This window comes from Squalius cephalus (genome assembly GCF_949319135.1).
Source record: "Squalius cephalus genome assembly, chromosome: 9".
In the NCBI taxonomy this organism is placed as follows: domain Eukaryota; kingdom Metazoa; phylum Chordata; class Actinopteri; order Cypriniformes; family Leuciscidae; genus Squalius; species Squalius cephalus.
In genome coordinates, this window is record NC_137130.1 from 37,867,274 (window position 1) to 37,887,777 (window position 20,504).

Consider the following 20,504-nt stretch of genomic DNA (forward strand, 5'->3'; position numbering starts at 1 on the left):
AAAAGTACTCAGAAGTAAAAAGGAAAATATATGTGTTGACTTTCAAAGATAATGCGTTTTTCCAAAAACTACAGATTCTTTCACAGACAGTATTTACCTTCAAGTCACTAAACTCTACCACAAATTGGCAACTTCATTAAATACAGAGATTATAGTTTTTCTTCACAAGTGCTCATTGTATCATCCTGGTACCCTGTAAATGTGACTTTGTTTTCAGGCAGAATGGTGCACCCATGAAGTTTCATAATTCCTCATTCATTTGGGCCCTAACCTGTGGTTGATTGGTCTTTTAGGGCCTCCTGGTCCACAGGGACCTCCTGGAGAAAAAGGCTCGCCTGTGTGGTTTTAGTGCTCCCTGCTGGTCAAAACAGACATAAACACTGAACTGAACTAAAGCTGTCATTTGACCTTTGGTGACTTCCATCCTTTTTTCCAACAGATGCGTGTGAATAGTATTTTGTCATTGTTATGTCATGCTTTAAGCAGTCAGTTTTTATACTCCAGCTGTGCTCTGTATTAGGTTCTCCTGGAATACCAGGGAACCCAGGACCGAAAGGAGGCCTTGGCTCACCAGGTTAGTGTATTTTTGTATATCTGTATGAGTTTGTATGCATATGTGTATGGGTGTGAGTGCTCTTGAGAAGCATGTGTGAGTATTGTGCTCTTAATTTTTCGTCAGTGTTAACGAGCTGCATAGGCTTAGGAAATAATTGTACGTTAGTAATGCTAAAGCATTCACTTTTTTGGTGTACACAAAGAAAATGCTGCAAAACAATGAAATTAATTGAAAATGATTGTATTTATTTCAGGGAGGGTAGGTGAACCTGGAGCTCCAGGTGAAAAAGGACAGAGAGGAGACCCAGGTCTCGCAGGCGTAAAGGGAATGGTTGGCGCTCCGGGTGCACCTGGTAATCGCCTCCTTACTTTCCCACACGTCTCATCCCAGTATAGCAGATCCACATCTCTCCTTGACTGTATTTATTTCTGTCTCCAGGTGTTCCAGGCTTAAAGGGGGATCCAGGAGAGAGAGGAATACAAGGTGCCTGATTATTATGATGAAAGGCCACCTTAATAATTCATACTGTAATAAAACAGAAAATATATGTTGTGGAAATGCCTTGCACATTTTTCCATGCTGTAAGAGTTTTATACTGCTCTAATGACTACTGCTCTGTGCACACAAGGTTTACCTGGGAATGACGGTCGTCCAGGTGCCGATGGAAAGAATGGTTTGGCAGGAACACCAGGGGCCCGTGGAAATCCAGGTACTTCTTGAAAGATAAATCTGACCCGAATGATTTGATAGTTTGTTTATAGCTGCTAATTACTACTACTGATAGAAAATAAGATTTTTTCACAGTGTAGTGCAGTTGTGCAAAAGTACAACCACACCACAAAACCACTTTAATCTGTTTAGTCTGAACAGTAGTAATAGTGATGGTTTCCGTATCAAACACAACTAAAACTAAATCTCAGTCAAAGCCACACTTGACTGTCTGCATTTTGACTCTTTTTGATACCTTGTACTTGAAATCTCTCTTCCTCAGGGCCTAAAGGAGACCAAGGTCCCAGTGGCGAGCGAGGAGGGCAGGGACCTCCAGGTGTACGCGGTAAGAAAGCTTTTGGAAAGAAACAATACAACACTACTTAAAGATATTTAGCAGTGACATTGTCAGGCTTTTTTATTTACAACAAAATAATCTAATTGCATGGTCCAAATGTAATATAACACTGCAATATAACAATATAACAATGAAGTTTACAGTGGATTTATAAATTAATTAAAAACATAAAAAGCAAAACACACCTGATTCAATTATTTGTTCTTCGTTCTCTAGAAGTAGAGTTTAAAAACCTTGCTGTATTTTTGTGTAGTAAATTAAGAGAAGGTACATAAAATCTGGTGTACTTTGATTTATCTGAAATAGCTGATACCACAATATTTGAGAGAGCTTATTGCACAGCAGTTTCATTCCAGAATCTATTATACGGCAAACACAAAATTACTCAAAAGGAAAAAGGAAAACATATGTGTTGACTTTCAAAGATAATAGGTTTTTCCAAAAACTACAGATTCTTTCACAGACAGTATTTACCTTCAAGTCACTAAACTCTACCACAAATTGGCAACTTCATTAAATACAGAGATTATAGTTTTTCTTCACAAGTGCTCATTGTATCATCCTGGTACCCTGTAAATGTGACTTTGTTTTCAGGCAGAATGGTGCACCCATGAAGTTTCATAATTCCTCATTCATTTGGGCCCTAACCTGTGGTTGATTGGTCTTTTAGGGCCTCCTGGTCCACAGGGACCTCCTGGCCTGCGAGGACCACCTGGAGATAAAGGCTCGCCTGGACCAAAGGGAGACAGTGGCCTTGGCCTTCAAGGTATTGTAGGAGTGCTAAGAACATATGCACATAAAAGTGATATATGCTGTTGCCAATAATTTTGGGTAAATAATTGTTTTCAGGGCGCCCAGGACAACAGGGGGTAAAGGGAGATCAAGGTGTGCCAGGTAAATAAAGACAAACATGAAAACAGATGATAAACATCGGGTTTATATCATGCAGTCGTCATCTGAGTTCGATGTTGTATGTAGGTGTCCCAGGATCTCGGGGTCTGAATGGAGTAAAGGGCAGTAAAGGGGATTCAGGTGGGTTTATTAAAAAGTTTATTAATGACAAAGAAGGCAACATCCATCTGTGTCCGTTTCTTGACTTTCTTCCTTTCCCTTTTACCGTATTCTCTCCCAGGGCAAAAGGGAGATCAAGGTATGTTGTGGCATATTTTGTGTGTATCCACGATATCTGTGAGTGCACAGCAGTTATGTGATTAATAAACTGTTTTGCAAGTGAATTGATTGTATGTACATGTATGATGGTCTTAAACAGGTCTGAAGGGTGAGAAGGGTGATGTAGGACCCAAGGGTGGTGTGCCTGGTAATTTCCATAAATACAGATCCATCTCTCTGTACTACTGTGTGTCACTAGCTATGTTTCCATCCAAAGTTGTAGATTTAACTTGTGTGCAAAATTGCATAAAACATTTGCGAATAAAGCAACGTTTCCATCCCATGTGTTCAAGAGAGCAAAATCATCACTTCCTGGGAAATTGGCACATTATATCTGTAATAAAACCATAAGTTGCTGCAATCAGGCTCTGTTTCCCTCCATCATAAATGAGTTTGTCTCAGAGCGTCAGACGAAACACAATAAACACTGTTATGTTCTCTTGCGTTCGGATGCTGGTGTTTGGAAACGCAATCGTGTGAGACGCTTCCGGAGGAATTAAACCAAATCATTCTGATGACAGTCTTTAAATCAGGCGTTTCAGAAACACCAAACCAACAGTTGAGATGCTGTGATGCCATTGGTCCACTGGTTACTCCAGTAATCCAATCACAGCCTCTGCTGAGGCAAAGTCACATGAGGTTATTGTTGCTCTGCAAAGGTGTTTCTATCATAGGTTATGCACACGTCTAAATACAAAATTACAAAATTATCCGCCGCGCAAGTTTTTATGCACATTTTTAGAATTTATGCACATCTTGGCATTTCCATCCATCGTTTATTATGCAATAACCCAAAATTTGCATTAAAATAGGTGGATGAAAACATAGCTAGTGTTAACGTCTATTAAATTCTCAGAGATTCTTGTATTGTTTTTGTTGTTTTTTTATCTACTCTACAAGATAACAGTCACTTTAGCATGACATATGAATGCCTAAACATGTCTCATATATGTGTATTTGTCTTTAGCTGTGGTTCGTTTAGTGGGAAGCTCCACCCGTGGAAGACTCGAGGTGCTGTATAATGGTGCCTGGGGAACGGTGTGTGATGACAGCTTTGACACTGTGGATGGGTTGGTGGTGTGTAGGATGTTGGGCTTCCAGAGGGCCATCCAGGTGTTCACGGCCCCTGCAGGTGATGTATCTGTCTATGCTTAAGGGGTTTTAGTTAACGGTTCATGGTGTACAGGCTATAGTTTACAAAACCCTCTCACAATGGTCTGCTGTGTATCTCCTGCAGGAACTGGAAAAATCTTGCTGGATGAGTTGAGATGTACCGGGACTGAGAGGAGCATTTTTGACTGTCCACATGCAGGAATTGAAGTTCACAACTGTAACCACGCTGAAGATGTGGGAGTTAGCTGTGCCTGAATAAAAAGAGGAAAAATTCTCACACCAAGAACTCATTTTGTCTGTGTTTTGGTGATTTTTAGAAAGGCAGTTCTCCTCACACAGATGTAGTTAATCAGATTAACTATTTTCCACTAATGTTTGAAAGTGTTTCATCATACGAAACCAAATTCTTTTTGTCAAATGTAAAAAAAAAAGTGTGCATGGTGTCAAGGCTGTCTTTGTCTTTTAAATGGGACTTGTGTGTGTGCAAATATCTGTTGTCTTTGTACAATATGAATGTATAAACAAACTCCTATCCTAAATCCTAAAACTGTCCTAACTCATAACACTTATACACAGCAAAATAAAGGGCTTACAGTAAAATAGCTTTTGACTCTAAAATGTGTCTTGTTTCTGTTCCTGTTCACTCAGGCCTTGTCCGAACTAATAGGTTTTCGTTTGAAAACGCATCTTTTTCTCTCCTTTTTGGCCTTCCGTCCACACTGAGACGGCGTTTTAATTAATGAAAATTTAATTTAACTGCATTAAAAGGTTGGATAAGACCACAACAAGCAACACACACAAGCAGCAAATCCTGTTTATCCGTCAAATTCATTTAGCCTATAAATTAAAACTCAACAGGTATGAAATATGATCAGTGAGTGAAAGAAAAAAAAAAACATTAATGAGAAGATGAACACTTCACCGCTTCAGGTTAGCTGGGAAATGTATTTATTATTCAAAATGCACAGTAGAACTGGGAAAAACTAGGGCTGCGTGTTACGAAGTGGAGGACGCATTAAGATCCATTTGCAGCTTTATTTAGAGTGATCAGACAGGCAGGTTTAAACAACAGCAGACAGAACAACGGAGAGAACACAGAGCAGATCGGGGTCACAGGCAGAAGTCAGGGCAGGCAGCAAAAGGCAAAGTCCAATTAACAATCCGGGTTAAGGCAGGCAGAGAACAATCAGGAGTCGAGATACACAATCCAAGGTCAGTAAACGAGAACAGCAAACACAGGAATAAACGCTCAGAAATTGTACGCCGGGGCAATGCAAACACATAATCAAAATAACAGGCAGTGGGTCAAAACACAGGTAGGCAGTCCAAACAAACAAACAAAAACAAAACAAGACAGGCAGGGGTCAGAGGCAAGAGAGTAATCCAAGGAAGAGGCAAGAAATCCGAAAACCAAGAAACAAGAAAACCAGGAAAAACGCTCAGAGTTGCAGTGTGACACTAAACAAAACTTCGCAGTGTGTGAATGAGTGAACATGATATAAATAGGCTGAGATGGTGACGAGACACAGGTGAAGAGACACAGGTGAATGCAATCAGAAATGATGAGTCTGGGCAGTGAGTTATGGGAAATGTAGTTAGTGAGTGAAACATGATAGTCTGGTGTGGAGTGCCCTCTGGTGGCATTCAAGGGCACTCCAGCTGGTGCCCGTTACACTGCGTCCCAAATCGCTACTCGCTTGAGTACATCTGCTGCCTTTAAAAATCATTCAGATGAAGGAATATCAGGAGATAGGAAGTAGATATAATATTGTTACCCATTACAAAGTATAATGACATGCATCAAACAAATAAGCAAAAAGAGTAAAAAATTAAGAAAATAATAATAATTCATGCTAAAAAAAAATATTGATGTTAACACAGAGCATATGATTCATTGTTTTAATCAACTAACAGTCCTAAAACGTAGTAATAATCTGTGTTCTCATGAGTAACTGTCTGTATGGAGGTGCGCTGAATGCTGTTAAAATGCCTGAGCCGTACAAGTAGAACGAGGAAGTAGTTGTGCAAGCTGAACAACTTGTGCAACAGGAATAGGAAAGCATTTAAACTATTTATTTTAAAAAAAAATATTCTAGAGAGTAAACGAGGAAGTACAATTGCTGAGGTTTCTGTAAAAGTAGCAGATGCGTGTTTGTAAGTGAGAGTGTGTGTACGCATGTGTTGTAAACAACACCGCAATATAGAGACACTGCTGACCAGATCCAGCAGAGCTGAGTGTTCATGCCCGGTGTCCAGGATATCAACTAATTATTCATACATGTTATTTTTCTTCTGGTGGACATCTGGTGGCCTGGCTCCGCCCTCCGACGTACTTCCATTCAATTTTCATTTTTCTTCAGTACTCCGTCTGGGTTTGCGGTATATTCGTGGGTTTTCTCCGGCCAAATTTTTATCGGTCCAATCAGCGAAGAGAGGGAGTGGCTGAGGACGTGGAGGTCGTGCGCTAGTTTGAGTTGTAGGGTTACATCACGACCAAACGTTAGCGATTGGTTAAGGCAGATCCAGAGTGGCTCTGGGCAGATCCAATAGTTTTAAACTTAAACAGTATACCCGACTTCAAGGTTAAGTTAACACTTGTCAATGGAGAGTGGCCAGACTCTCTATACAAATGAAATGTACGAGAGTCTGCTAGGACCAGGCTAGATATCTGGTGGATCACTTCTGAAAATTCCAGCACAGTGCTACAACAACCATAATGAAATGAGCCTTCACAATAGATAATGCTTTACAATGAACTCTGTTAGAGAGCTACATAGGCTATGGCTGTTTATCTGTTCAATTAAATACCTTACTGAGCTGGTAATACAAATAAACGCCATCTTTGCATCACTTTTACTTTTCCTAACTGAAGAAAAAGACACAAGAAATGCTGTCTTTAGTGTGAGAAGTGTCTAATGGCTCTAATTGACCTATCGGTAAGCCCCTCCTCACGAACGCAGATGAGCCAATGGCAGTTGAGTATCAGTTGCACAGCGAATGAAACATTGGAAGATACAAAGCTCTCATCGGTTTGATGGTGTTTATGCTACAAAAATGGTAAAACACCAATCCCAATGAAGACGAAACCGTTAGTTTTCCACCAAGAACTGGAGAAATTACAAGACTGACTCCACCTCGCATGAAACTGGGTCCATTTCCCTGGACTGACACCATTGAGAGAACCTTTCCCACTAGCAGCATTAGATTGGGCTTGCAGTGTTGTCAGACCTGCTTCTCCAAGAGCTCTGGAAGACTCCCGTCTAGCGGCCAGACATGTAGATTGTACCTCCGTGGATCTGGTGCCAGATCTGACTTGGGCCTTCAAGATCCCCACTTTGGCCAGAACCGCTGGTAGATGTAGTAGAGGAGGAAATGCATAGTAGTAGAGGTGGCCATTTGCTTCCTAGAGCATCCACCCCGGGGGACACTATTAAATGACAACGTGCTCTAAACAAGTTTTTAAAATGGATAGGTCCGGTCCTTGATTCTGATTGGTTGAGTCTAGGGCTGCACGATTTGGGAAAAATGTCATATTGCGATAATTGAGGTCAATATTGCGATTACGATTGCGATATGCGATATAATAAACAAATGGTTTCATGAGTCAACTTGCTTGGTTCTCAAGGAAAATAAATGCACACACAGATTAGTGATAATCAGCCTAAAGAAAAAAGTTCTTTAGTCAAGAGCAGTGAGTGTTTTTCTCTGTTCCCTTTGTTCTTTGGTTAACTTTAGCGACAGATTTATTTATTTTTTTTTGCATTTTAACAAGAACAAAACATAATTTACATACAAGAGTACATATAACCATACATGTCAGGGGTAAAGAAAAATAATAATAAAAAATAAAAAAAATAGAAAAATTAAAAAATTAAAAAGAATAACTTTAGCGACAGATATAGTGGCTACTGTGTACTGTCCCTTTAAGACCAGCCGCTGTCGGATCTCACACGCGCCTCATTCTTTCACGAGTCATCACAACTCTTCATTTCATGTTCATCATAAGACTACTCTTATGTTATGAAGACACTCGACAAAAAGACATTTTGGCATAATTGTGTGTGTTATTGTTCGTTCAAGCTCGAAAGAGAACTGTATTCTGTCATGCTGTTTTGTGCGCACGCACGATATTAGCGCGAGTCTTTCTGTCTGTCACAGTCAGGACATTCACAGGCAGCGCGTTCATTTTGGCATACATGTGTGTTGTTCGTTCTACCGCTAAAGAGAACTTGATACTGGCGCGCGTCTATCTGTGTGTGTGTGTGTGTGTGTGTGTGTCTGTCAGGAGGACATTCACAGGCAGCTCGTTCTTTTGTCTTATCGCGCATGAATGGTTTAAAAGCATTTGCATTAATAAGTGCGTTAACAGCGCTAATTTGTTTATTTAATATAAAATCACAGCATTTTGCGTCATATAATCGCGTAGGCTTGACATCGCGATTGCGATTGCGATACGATTAATCGTGCAGCACTAGTTGAGTCACATTAGAAGCCGTTGTAAATTACTCAACAAACACACACCTGTGACCGCATTGCATTAGTATTACTGCGCAACTGCCGTTTGTGATGCTTTGTTGCTACATGTGTTGCTTGGCGGAGGAATAAATGTGTTATAACATAATTTTTTTGTTGCTGGTGTTTATTTTATGAATAAAATAAATATTAAAATGTTTTTTTTTTTATGGAGTTACTGTTTTATAAAAGCAATAAGCCCCTTGAGGCTGTGTTTTGCGGTGAACGTGATTTCACCAAGTACCACATGTTCCTGGATCAACATCTTTGTTGATCCTGGAACAACTTTCCAATCAACCAATCAGATTTGAGGGACAAGTTTACAGTTTATGTCAAGTTTAGGCTTAAAACCAGGGTGATGTGCTTCAACATCAGTGTTATTCACCTATCATTTCCCTCTGATTTTAGGGAAAAGTTTGGGTAGGGTTAGGTTTAGGGGTGGGGATAGAGTTAGGACTAAAGTTTGGGGCAGGAATGTTATTCCAGGATCAACAAAATATGTTGATCCAGGAACATGTCTAACTTGGCAAAATCACGGTGACCGTGTTTTACAGTGTTTTTAGAACAGCTAAGGGGGTTTTAGGCACGACGGCTTTGATTCATTACGTGTTATGGTGCCTGTTATGGTGCCTTCACACTGTCATTGCTGTTTACCATTGTGTGTTTGATAAAGGCTCTGCAAACGGAGGCGCACATGGTGGCCCGGTGGCCCGTCACACTGATGTGGTCAAATGGGGTCAGAAGTTGTCTGATGTGGTTTCTTGGGGGTCTGTTGAGGTCTGATGGGGTCTGAAGTAGTCTGATATGGTCTGTCTGAGTTGGTCTGATTTTCTGTCTGTCTAACAGTAAATACTTCAAGCTTATAAAAACTACTTGAATCTTTCAAACAAGAATTTGTCAAGCAAACATTAAAAATCATCTTTTACAAACTTAGCTTTTAAGCCCCTAAATGGAAAGTTGGTGAAAAAAAAAAAAAAAAAAACGTTTAGGCCTTTAGGCCATTAACCAGTTTGTACTATAAAAAATATAAATAAAATATAAATAAAAATAAAATCAACATCAACAACCAATTTCATCCTTTACTGAACAGCACAGGGTAGAGCAAACTATTGTCATCCAAAGTACTTACAGAAGCAGCAGACTTATTGAGCTATAAATATATAACTGCATATAACTTATAAATCACGCTACAAATGTGATTGTAGGCCAGAGGTCGCGTTGGACCTCCGCATTGTCCGTCATTTTGACGGACGTAAAAATTCCGTCATAATCTCTTACCGTCATTTTAATTTTCATGTTTTGATGATAATAAGCCATTTAATAGGCTCTGTTTTTGTTCACATTTTTATTCACAAACTTACAGGACAAGCATATAGGCTAGATTATGCTAAATATAGGCTATGAAGAGAAAGTTGAACAGAGACTGGGTCACTTTTCAGGTTTCATCATTAATGTTTGTCCAATAAATCGCAATAAGCTTTGTGCTTTGTTACTTTTGAAATGAAACAAAGTCTCAGCTTTCAAATTCTGTCCATTTTATCACAAAATTCAAACAATAAATGGGCATTTCTCAGATTAAGGGCCAAATTGGTTTGCTGCAATTTTGAAAATTAAAATTCCAAATTTGACTAATTGGTATACATCAAATTATCAGTCCTTAAGTCAGGAGCGACGTTATGAGCTTGGTTGAGACCATAAGATAAGGGAATTTATGATTTTTTGCCATTTTCTTAACTATGTCAAGTAAATGTGTCATTACCATCACATCATCAAATATATGTAAAAAATAAAACTTAAATGATAAATCAGTGCTATTAAAATATTTTGTGGTTTCACATAACAATCTATTTTATCTTGAACTTAATGGGATTGTTAATTTTTACTTGCAAGATGAATTACACTCACCTAAAGGATTATTAGCAACACCTGTTCAATTTCTCATTAATGCAATTATCTAATCAACCAATCACATGGCAGTTGCTTCAATGCATTTAGGGGTGTGGTCCTGGTCAAGACAATCTCCTGAAATCCAAACTGAATGTCAGAATGGGAAAGAAAGGTGATTTAAGCAATTTTGAGCGTGGCATGGTTGTTGGTGCCAGACGGGCCGGTCTGAGTATTTCACAATCTGCTCAGCTACTGGGATTTTCACGCACAACCATTTCTAGGGTTTACAAAGAATGGTGTGAAAAGGGAAAAACATCCAGTATGCGGCAGTCCTGTGGGCGAAAATGCCTTGTTGATGCTAGAGGTCAGAGGAGAATGGGCCGACTGATTCAAGCTGATAGATGAGCCACTTTGACTGAAATAACCACTCGTTACAACCGAGGTATGCAGCAAAGCATTTGTGAAGCCACAACACGCACAACCTTGAGGCGGATGGGCTACAACAGCAGAAGACCCCACCGGGTACCACTCATCTCCACTACAAATAGGAAAAAGAGGCTACAATTTGCACGAGCTCACCAAAATTGGACAGTTGAAGATTGGAAAAATGTTGCCTGGTCTGATGAGTCTCGATTTCTGTTGAGACATTCAGATGGTAGAGTCAGAATTTGGCGTAAACAGAATGAGAACATGGATCCATCATGCCTTGTTACCACTGTGCAGGCTGGTGGTGGTGGTGTAATGGTGTGGGGGATGTTTTCTTGGCACACTTTAGGCCCCTTAGTGCCAATTGGGCATCGTTTAAATGCCACGGCCTACCTGAGCATTGTTTCTGACCATGTCCATCCCTTTATGACCACCATGTACCCATCCTCTGATGGCTACTTCCAGCAGGATAATGCACCATGTCACAAAGCTCGAATCATTTCAAATTGGTTTCTTGAACATGACAATGAGTTCACTGTACTAAAATGGCCCCCACAGTCACCAGATCTCAACCCAATAGAGCATCTTTGGGATGTGGTGGAACGGGAGCTTCGTGCCCTGGATGTGCATCCCACAAATCTCCATCAACTGCAAGATGCTATCCTATCAATATGGGCCAACATTTCTAAAGAATGCTTTCAGCACCTTGTTGAATCAATGCCACGTAGAATTAAGGCAGTTCTGAAGGCGAAAGGGGGTCAAACACAGTATTAGTATGGTGTTCCTAATAATCCTTTAGGTGAGTGTATAGTCATTTAAGTATCTAAATTTCTGATTCATCAATCTACCCTGGCTTGGAATATAATCTTATTTTAAGTGAATGCCATATATCAAAACTTTTTAATACAGTGAAAATTTAGACTGTCCAACGTTGTCAGAAATATATCATTGTAGGATGTTTATAATTTATACATAATTTATTGGCAAAAATATGTATGGTGATGGTGATGACACTGCAGTTTTGGTAATGACAGTTTGTTGCGGTGATGACAAATCACTGATCATAAGCTATTGTAATTTAAGAGCCTAAGTGACTTCAGACCAACAAAAAAAAACAAAGAAACAAAGAAACAAAAAAACACCAGCTAGTAATCTGTTTAAACATCAAAACATAGTTTAATCTGATCATGGAAGACCAAACATGAACTGTGTTCCTTGTGAACAGGATTGGTTCAGTATAATTATAGTCTAAACAGACTATTTAATCATTTCATAGCCATGTTGAATAAAAAAAAAAAAAACATGAAACAGGAGGGCAGTTAAGACCAGGTTGTCACAGTTGTGTTATGTTTGTGTTAGTCCTATTAGTCCTATTTTGGTGTGTGTAACCTTCTGCCTGTCTGTACCCGTTGGATATTATTATAAGTAAAAGTTTGTATTGGAACTTTTGTCTCCTCATCTTCTTCTGCCTGCACCACACCGTGACAGAACTACGGACCTTCAAAATGGATGATAGAGCTCAGTTTATTTCGGTGGCTCAGGAGAGCACTGATTTTTTGAGTTTCACAATGAACTTCTGTCGTCTTGCATTTACCAGCCTGCTTGTTCCTGATCGGGGCCATTTTTAACATTCCCATTGATCTCCCCTCAGCCAAGATGGCCATCGCCTCACCATCTGAGCCCTCAGCCAAGATGGCCATCGCCTCACCGACTGAGCCCTCAGCCAAGATGGCCATCGCCTCACCGTCTGAGCCCTCAGCCAAGATGGCCATCGCCTCACCATCTGAGCCCTCAGCCAAGATGGCCATCGCTTCACCAACTGAGCCTTCAGCCAAGATGGCCATCGCCTCACCGTCTGAGCCCTCAGCCAAGATGGCCATCGCCTCACCGACTGAGCCCTCAGCCAAGATGGCCATCGCCTCACCGACTGAGCCCTCAGCCAAGATGGCCATCGCCTCACCGACTGAGCCCTCAGCCAAGATGGCCGCGGCCACGCCCAGTCCAGAGTCTCGTCCCTCCGAGACTGCCCGTCCAGAGTCTCGTCCCGCCGAGACAGCCCTTCCTGGATCACGTCTAACCGAGACTGCCCTTCCAGAGGCCAGTTCTGCCGAGCCTGAGAATCTTCACGTCATGTCTACCGAGCCTGAGAATCTTCACGTCATGCCTGACCAGCCTGATCTTCACGTCATGACTGACCAGCCTGATCTTCACGTCGAGCCCGCCGAGCCAGAGACGCTTCACGTCAGTCCGGATGAGTCTGAATCTTCTGTCCCTGAGCCTGAATCTGAATTCCCACCCAGCCTCCCTCTCCCAACTCCTCCCATCTGCCTCCTCTCAACCCTTCTTCCACCACTGCCAGTCAGCCCCTCTGCTTCTCTAACAACCTTCGGGGAGGTGGAGTCGCCATGGGTCTGCCTGTCACCCACTTCATCAGGGTCGGTGGATCCCCGGTCTCTGCCTCCAACCTCCTCGACCCGGGACTCAGCTGCGGCCTGTCGGACCATTGGCTTCGCCATGGCTCCTGCCTCCCTCATCTCCGCCGTGCCCCATCAGTACACCAGCTCCGCCGGGCTCCCTCGTCCCCCCGGTTCCGCCTTGGTCGTTCCTTGCCCTACCCTCGCCTTGGGACTACCCTCCTCTGGCTTCGCCTCGTTCCTTCGTCCCTCTGGCTCCGTCGAGCTCCTCTCTCCCTCCAGCTCCACCTTGGTCCTCAGTCACTCCGGCTCCACCATGGCCTTCTGGATCCCCGCCTGCGCTTCAGTCGCCAGAGCCATCTGCGTCGCCAAGTCCCTCCAGATCCTCTGCATTGCCCTGTCTCATTGGCTCTCTGGCTCCACTCTGGTCTCCTCTCCCACCTGCTTCAGTCGGCCCCCTTTAGTCATCAGCCCTGCCTCCACCATGGCTCCTCCCTCCGTCGGCTCCGCCCTGGCCGCCTGCACTGCCTGCTCCACCCTGGTCCCTCTTGCCTTTTGTCTGCCCTCACCTACTGTATGGATGTCAGGAGATCCTGGAGGACTTTTCATTGGAAGATATTTTTCTATTTCTCTTTTTTCTCTGTCCTTAGCTCTCTTCCTTTGTTGATTAACTTCCCATTTGTGTTCTCGCGTGCTCAATAGGGAAACAGATTTAAATTTTCCTGTTTCTCTTCTTCTATGATATCTCTTTTTCTCACTCTGCAGCAGTGGGGATTTCTTTAAGACTTCAAGGGAAGCTCGGCTTCCCCTATAATGTCAAAAAATTAATGGTCAAATATGTAATATTGTGTTAACATTTTATTGACTAAAAATGCGTTAGAACACGTTCATCTCAAAGACAAGTTCGTTCAGAATCAGTTACATATAGCAGGCTAAATGGATTTCCTTCTCATACATTCACGTAGTGTCACATTGCATTTCCCTGTTGAAGCCCAGCGTCCATTGACTTCAATGGGGCTGCTTCGAACTGTTTTTTTCAGTGCTTCGAAACTAGACGGTCATTGGATAAATGCTGCGATTATGTCCCGCCCACGGATGCTCAGCGTCTCTGGGGGTGAATGAGGAGTGGGCTGGCCCGGACTCCGGGCTTCCGCATGATGATTGGAGGGTCTGTCGAAAGGCTGCATCTCCTTTTGATTGACAGCGATTTCATAAAATAAAACGTCCCTGACGCTGAAGCTGTTCGAGCTCAGTCCCATCGCTGATTTTGCGAATGTAGTCAAACTTCTTTGTATTTGCTTGTCGAAATTGCTAGCCAATTTTCATAATACATTTCACACAATTATACATTTATATCTTTATTATATTATTACTTATTATATTTTTTATATTATTATTATTAGTAATAATTAAAAAATAATTATTAAAATAATTTAAAAAATATTATTGTTAGTAGTATTATTATACTTTATTATATTATTATTTATACCTTTATTATATTATTACATTTATACAATTATACCTAACTCTGCTGGCCATTGAGAGTCACTGGAAAAGACGGCTAGTTGGTAAGACAGGGTCACAGAGCATTTTCTTGAAAAGGAACGTAGGGCAGAATTTACGTATAAATAAATGGACAATTTTTATGATGTAGGCATAAATGAGCTTCCCCTCTTTGAAAGACCAGCAGCCGCCACTGCTCTGCAGATACTGTGCATATTTCTCGGGATTATCTTTTAGACGTTTTCTGTATGATTAGGACCTTTGGGCAGCTGCTTTTGGAGCCATGTCACACCTAAACACAACAAATATAATTAATTAATTTAGTATTTTAAAAACAAATGCATTACTTAATTTAAAATATAGTGACTTTTGATTGGTAAATGTATATTAATTAATTTAAGATAACGTACTCAACATAAATTCTTTAAAGAACAGTATGTTTAATGTATCTGCCGTCATCACCAACACAAGCTGTAATGTGCTGGTAATGACTGTGCTGGTAATGACATTTTTGTAAAAAAACTAGCCTTACTAGCAAAGATGATGACTAAGCAAGTGTAGCTAAATTTATACATGTAATGTACACCATTTTAAGTATTAAAGTGATAAAAATAATCCAAAAATGTTTAAAAATACAGAAATACAACACATACAGTATGGTAATGACGCATAATAAGTATACATGCCCAACACAAAGAATAAAGAGTAGATTTACTTACTTTTCTGGACATAAAGGAATCAGTCTTGCAACTTGAAATCCATGTGCTCCACTATGACATTAGGTTACCATGGCTACCAAATACACTTTTGATGAAAAAAAAAGTAGGAAAGTGCCTTTATGCAGAGCATGTTGGTAATGACGGCTAAACCATGGGACAGGTAGAAATTAAGCAAAATAAAGTAAAAAATGCATATATATGCTTAATCTGTGCATGTAGTTTATTAGTTCAAGTAACATTTAATTAATTTGCATTTTTTTTTTTATTAATTTGTAATAAATAATGTTTGAGATATGGCACGACATGTGAAAACTCTGGTGGCAGACAACACCAAAACACAGATAATGTACCACAAAACACCAATAAAATGCATTAAAATCATTAGTAAGAGCAGCCATAAAAAAGTCTAGGCTTGTTTTTGTTTATACTAATTAGTAGTGCTAAATGTATTAGATTTAATTAGTTTTTAATAGAATTACACCCTATGGACAAAAATAGGCCCGAATTCTGGGAAATACCCAAATACGGTTTTGAGAGATCACTAGCGCCTCAGTTCAAGCGAAGTGCGAGTGAACGCGACCATCCCTTCCTCTTTACTACAGAAAGAAATAAACATGAATGAACATCAGAAAATATGTTGAAATATACAGTCCGACTTACCGAAATCCGTATCATGTCTCTCATGTAACTGCTCAATCAGTGTTTCAACCGCAGAAAGACATCAATAAAATATAGACTGTATAAAAACAGCTTAGTAAACAATGTAACTCAGAAAAGCCATTCGTTGCCCATTAACTTTATAGTCAGCAAGAGCGCACTCGCCACCAAGTGGACAGGAGTGAGAATTACAGTTACAAGGTACAATCAGATCATTATCCTCAGTGTATCTGTCAAAATGAGATTGATTTCAGATTTTTCCATTAGGTGAAAAAAAAAAAAAATCATTCCAAAAAAAAAATTCCGGTCAATGAAAGATTTCCGGTTAACGCGACATCTGCAGTAGGCACCTTCTGTAGACATGCTGTAGACATCTGCTGTTGGCACCTTCATCTGGTGTGTGACAGACATCTGCAAAAAATGCTCAGAAAGACTAACCTTTAAAGTCTCCTTTCTCCTGAGCTAAATGTATGACAATAAGACGCTTCATGTTCTTGATGTGACCAATAACACATGGGAGCATAATTTTTCTATGGGAGCTGTGCAGTGAAATAAGAGCACAGTAAGTACGTGAACTGCTGTTTTGTGTCAGCTGTTACTAAATTGTGTATTTTAAAAATGTAATGTTGTATTAACGAAGTAATTAATTAATTAAAAGCAAGTAATCATTTTTCTTACAGAGGGTTGCATGTCATTTTTGTCAATGCTTGTACTTTTTACCTCTGTATATTCTACTGATAAAAGCCTGGTGTTTGTCTCTGTACTCTTGAGGCACTGCAGAACTAATGCAAATGTCAAAAAGTAGTTAATGTCAATGCAAAGAAAGACACCAAGCTCTTGTAGTTATTTTGATAATGCTGATATGTACGGCACCACTATCAATTTATTTGAAAGTTAGTGGAGTAAAAATTACACGTTACAATAATTTTGTAAATGAAAGTTTCATCACAACAAGTCTTCATATTACAATACGCCTTTATCCAGAACGACTAACAAATGAGAATAATAAAAGAAGAAGTTATTAATCCAAGGCAAGCACAGCCATACAACATTTCAGCTAAGTGGATCAAAAGTGTAAATGCTGGACATTTCAAGTGCAACTAAATTAGTTTCTCAAATTCACAAGTGTCAGTATCACAAATCTCCCCAGAGTGAGTGGAAGTTATTATAACATCAGTATGCACTAAGGAGAATTAAATGCTAAAGATGTGCAGATGACAGATTCTGAGATGTGATACACTATTGTGTCATGTGATAATGTATTTCATCAATGACTGTAAGAAAAAGAGTTGTTGTTTTAGGGAACGTTTCAGCCATGCTAATAAGTTTAGATGACATGTCTTGCTGAACAAGATGAAAGCTGCAGATGAATATGATCCTGTCTTTCACTGCCCCCTTTTGGTGTATAGCTGTCAGACGAACAGTGTATAGTTGATGAGGAGCCAAGAGACCTAATTATGCTCCAACAAATTAGCTAATAGACTTAAACATAGTATGCACGTCCTGGACTGTGAGGTCATCTCTCTGGTCTTCTGAAAGGTTTTGCATTAATTGATTATGACTAGTATGCAATAGGGGAAAGTGTGATAGTAAGGCAGTAGAAGAGGGTATGATGGTGACAAGGAAGAAGAGATGAGGAAAACGTTCATAACCGAATGTAAGAATGTAGGCTTGTCAATAATTTATGTGCCTATTTATAAATTACTGCCCTACTGAAAAAACAAATTGAATTGGTAAGCTAGCTAGTTTTGTCCAAAATGGCAACTATGGGGCAAAGTGAGTCAGATGATGTGGGGTAAATTGAGCCAGTGTTTTAACTTACCCCACCATAAGGCACTATATTATATATCTGAAGTATAAACTGGTATAATTTCAGTGTAATATTATGCAACTGGTTTAATCATCATTGTTTTTTTATTTATTTTTTTATTTTATTTTTTAGTTTGAGTGTATTTGATGTACAAGTACACCAAATCCCTTTCTGATAAGAACCAGAAGATGCTCAATCATATATATATTTCCATCTGGAATCACTTATGGCGTAACACGTTCAGCACTGCAGAAAAACTACCATGCCTAGAACCTTTTTGTCACCGCTGTGTTCATGGAGTTTTCAGTTAGTTGTCATTTGTCACATGTTCCTTTGTTCAGTTTCCCGCCACTAGTCTGTCTCCCTGGTTACCATCATTAGTTCATCTGTATCACCTGTGTCCTATTAATTACCATCATCTGATGGTGACAAGGAAGGGGACACTTCCCAAAGGGGACACTTCCCCGGGGACACTTCCCAAAAATCCTGATGTACTCGTTACATCATGAGAAGAATGGCATCTACGCTAATTTTAGTGTCTGTGTTTATCCCGAGGTTTTCCTGCAGCCTGCCGGATCCAGGCCGTATCCAGATCTGACGAAGAACCTTCGCCTGGACCGATGACAACGCAGTGCTGAAGTGCCAACTAGTCTCTCCCTATGGAGGATCCCACTACCACTCTACAGATAAGGCGTTGTCGGGAAAATTCGTCTCGCGGTCCTACCCCAAAGCAACAAATAAAATAAAATTCCTTATCAAAATTTATAAGGAAAGACAAGTATTTTGTTTAGGCTTGGCTTGTAGGGAATTCCAAACCTGCGTATATTCAAACGCACATAACTATAGAACCCATTCTAAATGCGCATGTGAACGGCATCAGCGTTTCTCACAGGTTCGCGTTTAAAGTCTGTGTAGAGGGAATGGTGTCATCTTAGCGGCCCCTAATTTAATAACAAATGATCATTGCGACGGAAGCAAATCAATTAAAACTAACTTTAGATGGAAATAACTTAACTCTGCTGTAAAGCCGAAACAATCTCTGTTACCTTAAATTATACGCTTATCTCTGTAAAGCTGCTTTGAGACAATCTACATTGTTAAAAGCGCTATATAAATGAAGATGACTTGACTTGACTTGATCTGTGTTTGCTATTTAGTTCCTCCTGTTCACTCTGTCTTTGTCTGATCTCTGTTATGTATGGTTGTTGTGGTTCTTTTGCCTTTCTGCCTGCTAGGAGAACTTTCATTAAAATAGATGTATATTGATCTTAATCTGCTTGTCTTCGTCTTCCTATCTAAGCTAACCATGACACTTTTGACTAAATGTTTATTAGTTTCAGTGACATTAATTCATTCTAATTCGGTTTTTATTTGATGCTACTCATCAAACTCTCTGTTTGGTCTATGTTTGGGAGGGTTACAACTTTGGTGTTCAACATTGTTTCAGAAATTCAAACAATTAAATATATTGAAATTACAACTTCATTTGGTTTTGTGTTGGAGTTGGCTTTAAGAAAATAAATGTGACTATAAGGAAAATGTATTATTAAATTAGTTTTAAAAAGAGGTAAATTCTCTAAAATTTTGATTTAGTTAGATGGTCAGTTTACACCCAGATGGTGCAACCACTGACTCGGATCAACTTACCCCTAACTTTTTTTTTTTTTTCTTTTTTTTTTAAATAAAGAAAAATAACAAAATAGTCCTCAGATGCCATGTCTGTAATTTATATCAAAAAAAGAATTAAATTATGCGTTAATTCGATCTCAAACAGTTTCATTAAAATAAGTTATTTCTCCACCACGTGCGTGACGTAACGTGGTTGAACGACCAATTTGCGAGAATATGGTTTAGCAAAGAAGATTTAATGCATGGTTGCAGAGAGACTTGACCTTGAGAGGCAGAGTACTGCTTGCTAAGGCTGAGGGTATCTCCAGGTTGACTTATCCTGCACTCTCTCTAAATGTGGACAACAAAATGTGTAGGTCAGTCGATAAAATCCTCTTCAATTTTATTTGGAAGAACAAAATCCATTATATTAAGAAGTCGGTAATAATGAATACATATGATAATGGTGGTTTAAATTTTCTGGATTTCTCATCTCTGAACAACACTTTTAAAATTAACTGGCTTAGACAGTTTTTGTGTAGTCCAAATTCAATTTGGAACTTTATTCCTAATCACTTCTTTTCCAAATTAGGTGGTCTCCCTTTCCTATTGGTCTGCAATTATAATATTGCTAGAGTCCCTTACAATTTATCTAAGTTCCATAAGCAAGCATTACTTGCATGGTCATTAATCTTTAAACACAACTTTTCCCCTCATCGATACCTCATTTGGAACAATCAAAATATTGTATATAAGAAGAAGTCTTTGTTTTTTAGTAACTGGTTTGAGAAAAATATTTTGACTGTTTCCCAGTTACTCAATTCAGAAGGTTTTATTTTAAATTATGAAGAATTTTTATGTCAATTTAATTTCCCAGTAACTCCCAAGGAATTTTCCATTGTAATGGATGCAATCCCTAAAGGAGCTGTTATGCTTCTAAAGGACTCTGTTAGATCATCGAACACTTTTCCTATTTCTGTAGACCCATTTGAACTCCCAATAGGAAAATTGTGCTTTTTTGTCAAATCCTTTATCACGTAATAATAGAATTAGATCTCTCTTT

General features: G+C 39.7%; 1 protein-coding gene and 1 long non-coding RNA gene across 5 annotated transcripts in view; one reads left to right on the forward strand and one right to left on the reverse strand.

Annotated features, from left to right (window-relative positions):
• marco (macrophage receptor with collagenous structure) overlaps nucleotides 1-4,519 on the forward strand; it is a 167,863-nt gene extending 163,344 nt beyond the window's left edge. For 2 of the 4 annotated variants that reach the window (XM_079880602.1, XM_079880604.1), the window contains 12 exons: nucleotides 521-574; nucleotides 810-908; nucleotides 995-1,039; nucleotides 1,185-1,265; nucleotides 1,548-1,610; nucleotides 2,293-2,388; nucleotides 2,472-2,516; nucleotides 2,601-2,654; nucleotides 2,755-2,772; nucleotides 2,893-2,940; nucleotides 3,760-3,924; nucleotides 4,030-4,519. In XM_079880602.1, coding sequence (XP_079736728.1) covers nucleotides 521-574; nucleotides 810-908; nucleotides 995-1,039; nucleotides 1,185-1,265; nucleotides 1,548-1,610; nucleotides 2,293-2,388; nucleotides 2,472-2,516; nucleotides 2,601-2,654; nucleotides 2,755-2,772; nucleotides 2,893-2,940; nucleotides 3,760-3,924; nucleotides 4,030-4,160 — 899 coding nt within the window. In that variant the 3' untranslated portion in view covers nucleotides 4,161-4,519. Of the gene's footprint in view, nucleotides 1-520; nucleotides 575-809; nucleotides 909-994; nucleotides 1,040-1,184; nucleotides 1,266-1,547; nucleotides 1,611-2,292; nucleotides 2,389-2,471; nucleotides 2,517-2,568; nucleotides 2,655-2,754; nucleotides 2,773-2,892; nucleotides 2,941-3,759; nucleotides 3,925-4,029 lie in introns of all 4 variants that reach the window. The other 2 variants (XM_079880605.1, XM_079880603.1) reach the window with 2 other exon arrangements.
• LOC307164167 lies at nucleotides 1,011-16,096 on the reverse strand. Its single transcript, XR_013822229.1, has 4 exons — nucleotides 16,027-16,096; nucleotides 1,521-1,619; nucleotides 1,191-1,271; nucleotides 1,011-1,081 (listed from the first exon to the last, which is right to left on the reverse strand). It is a non-coding gene; the product is annotated as an uncharacterized lncRNA (long non-coding RNA).
• Nucleotides 16,097-20,504: the final 4,408 nt, after the last annotated feature.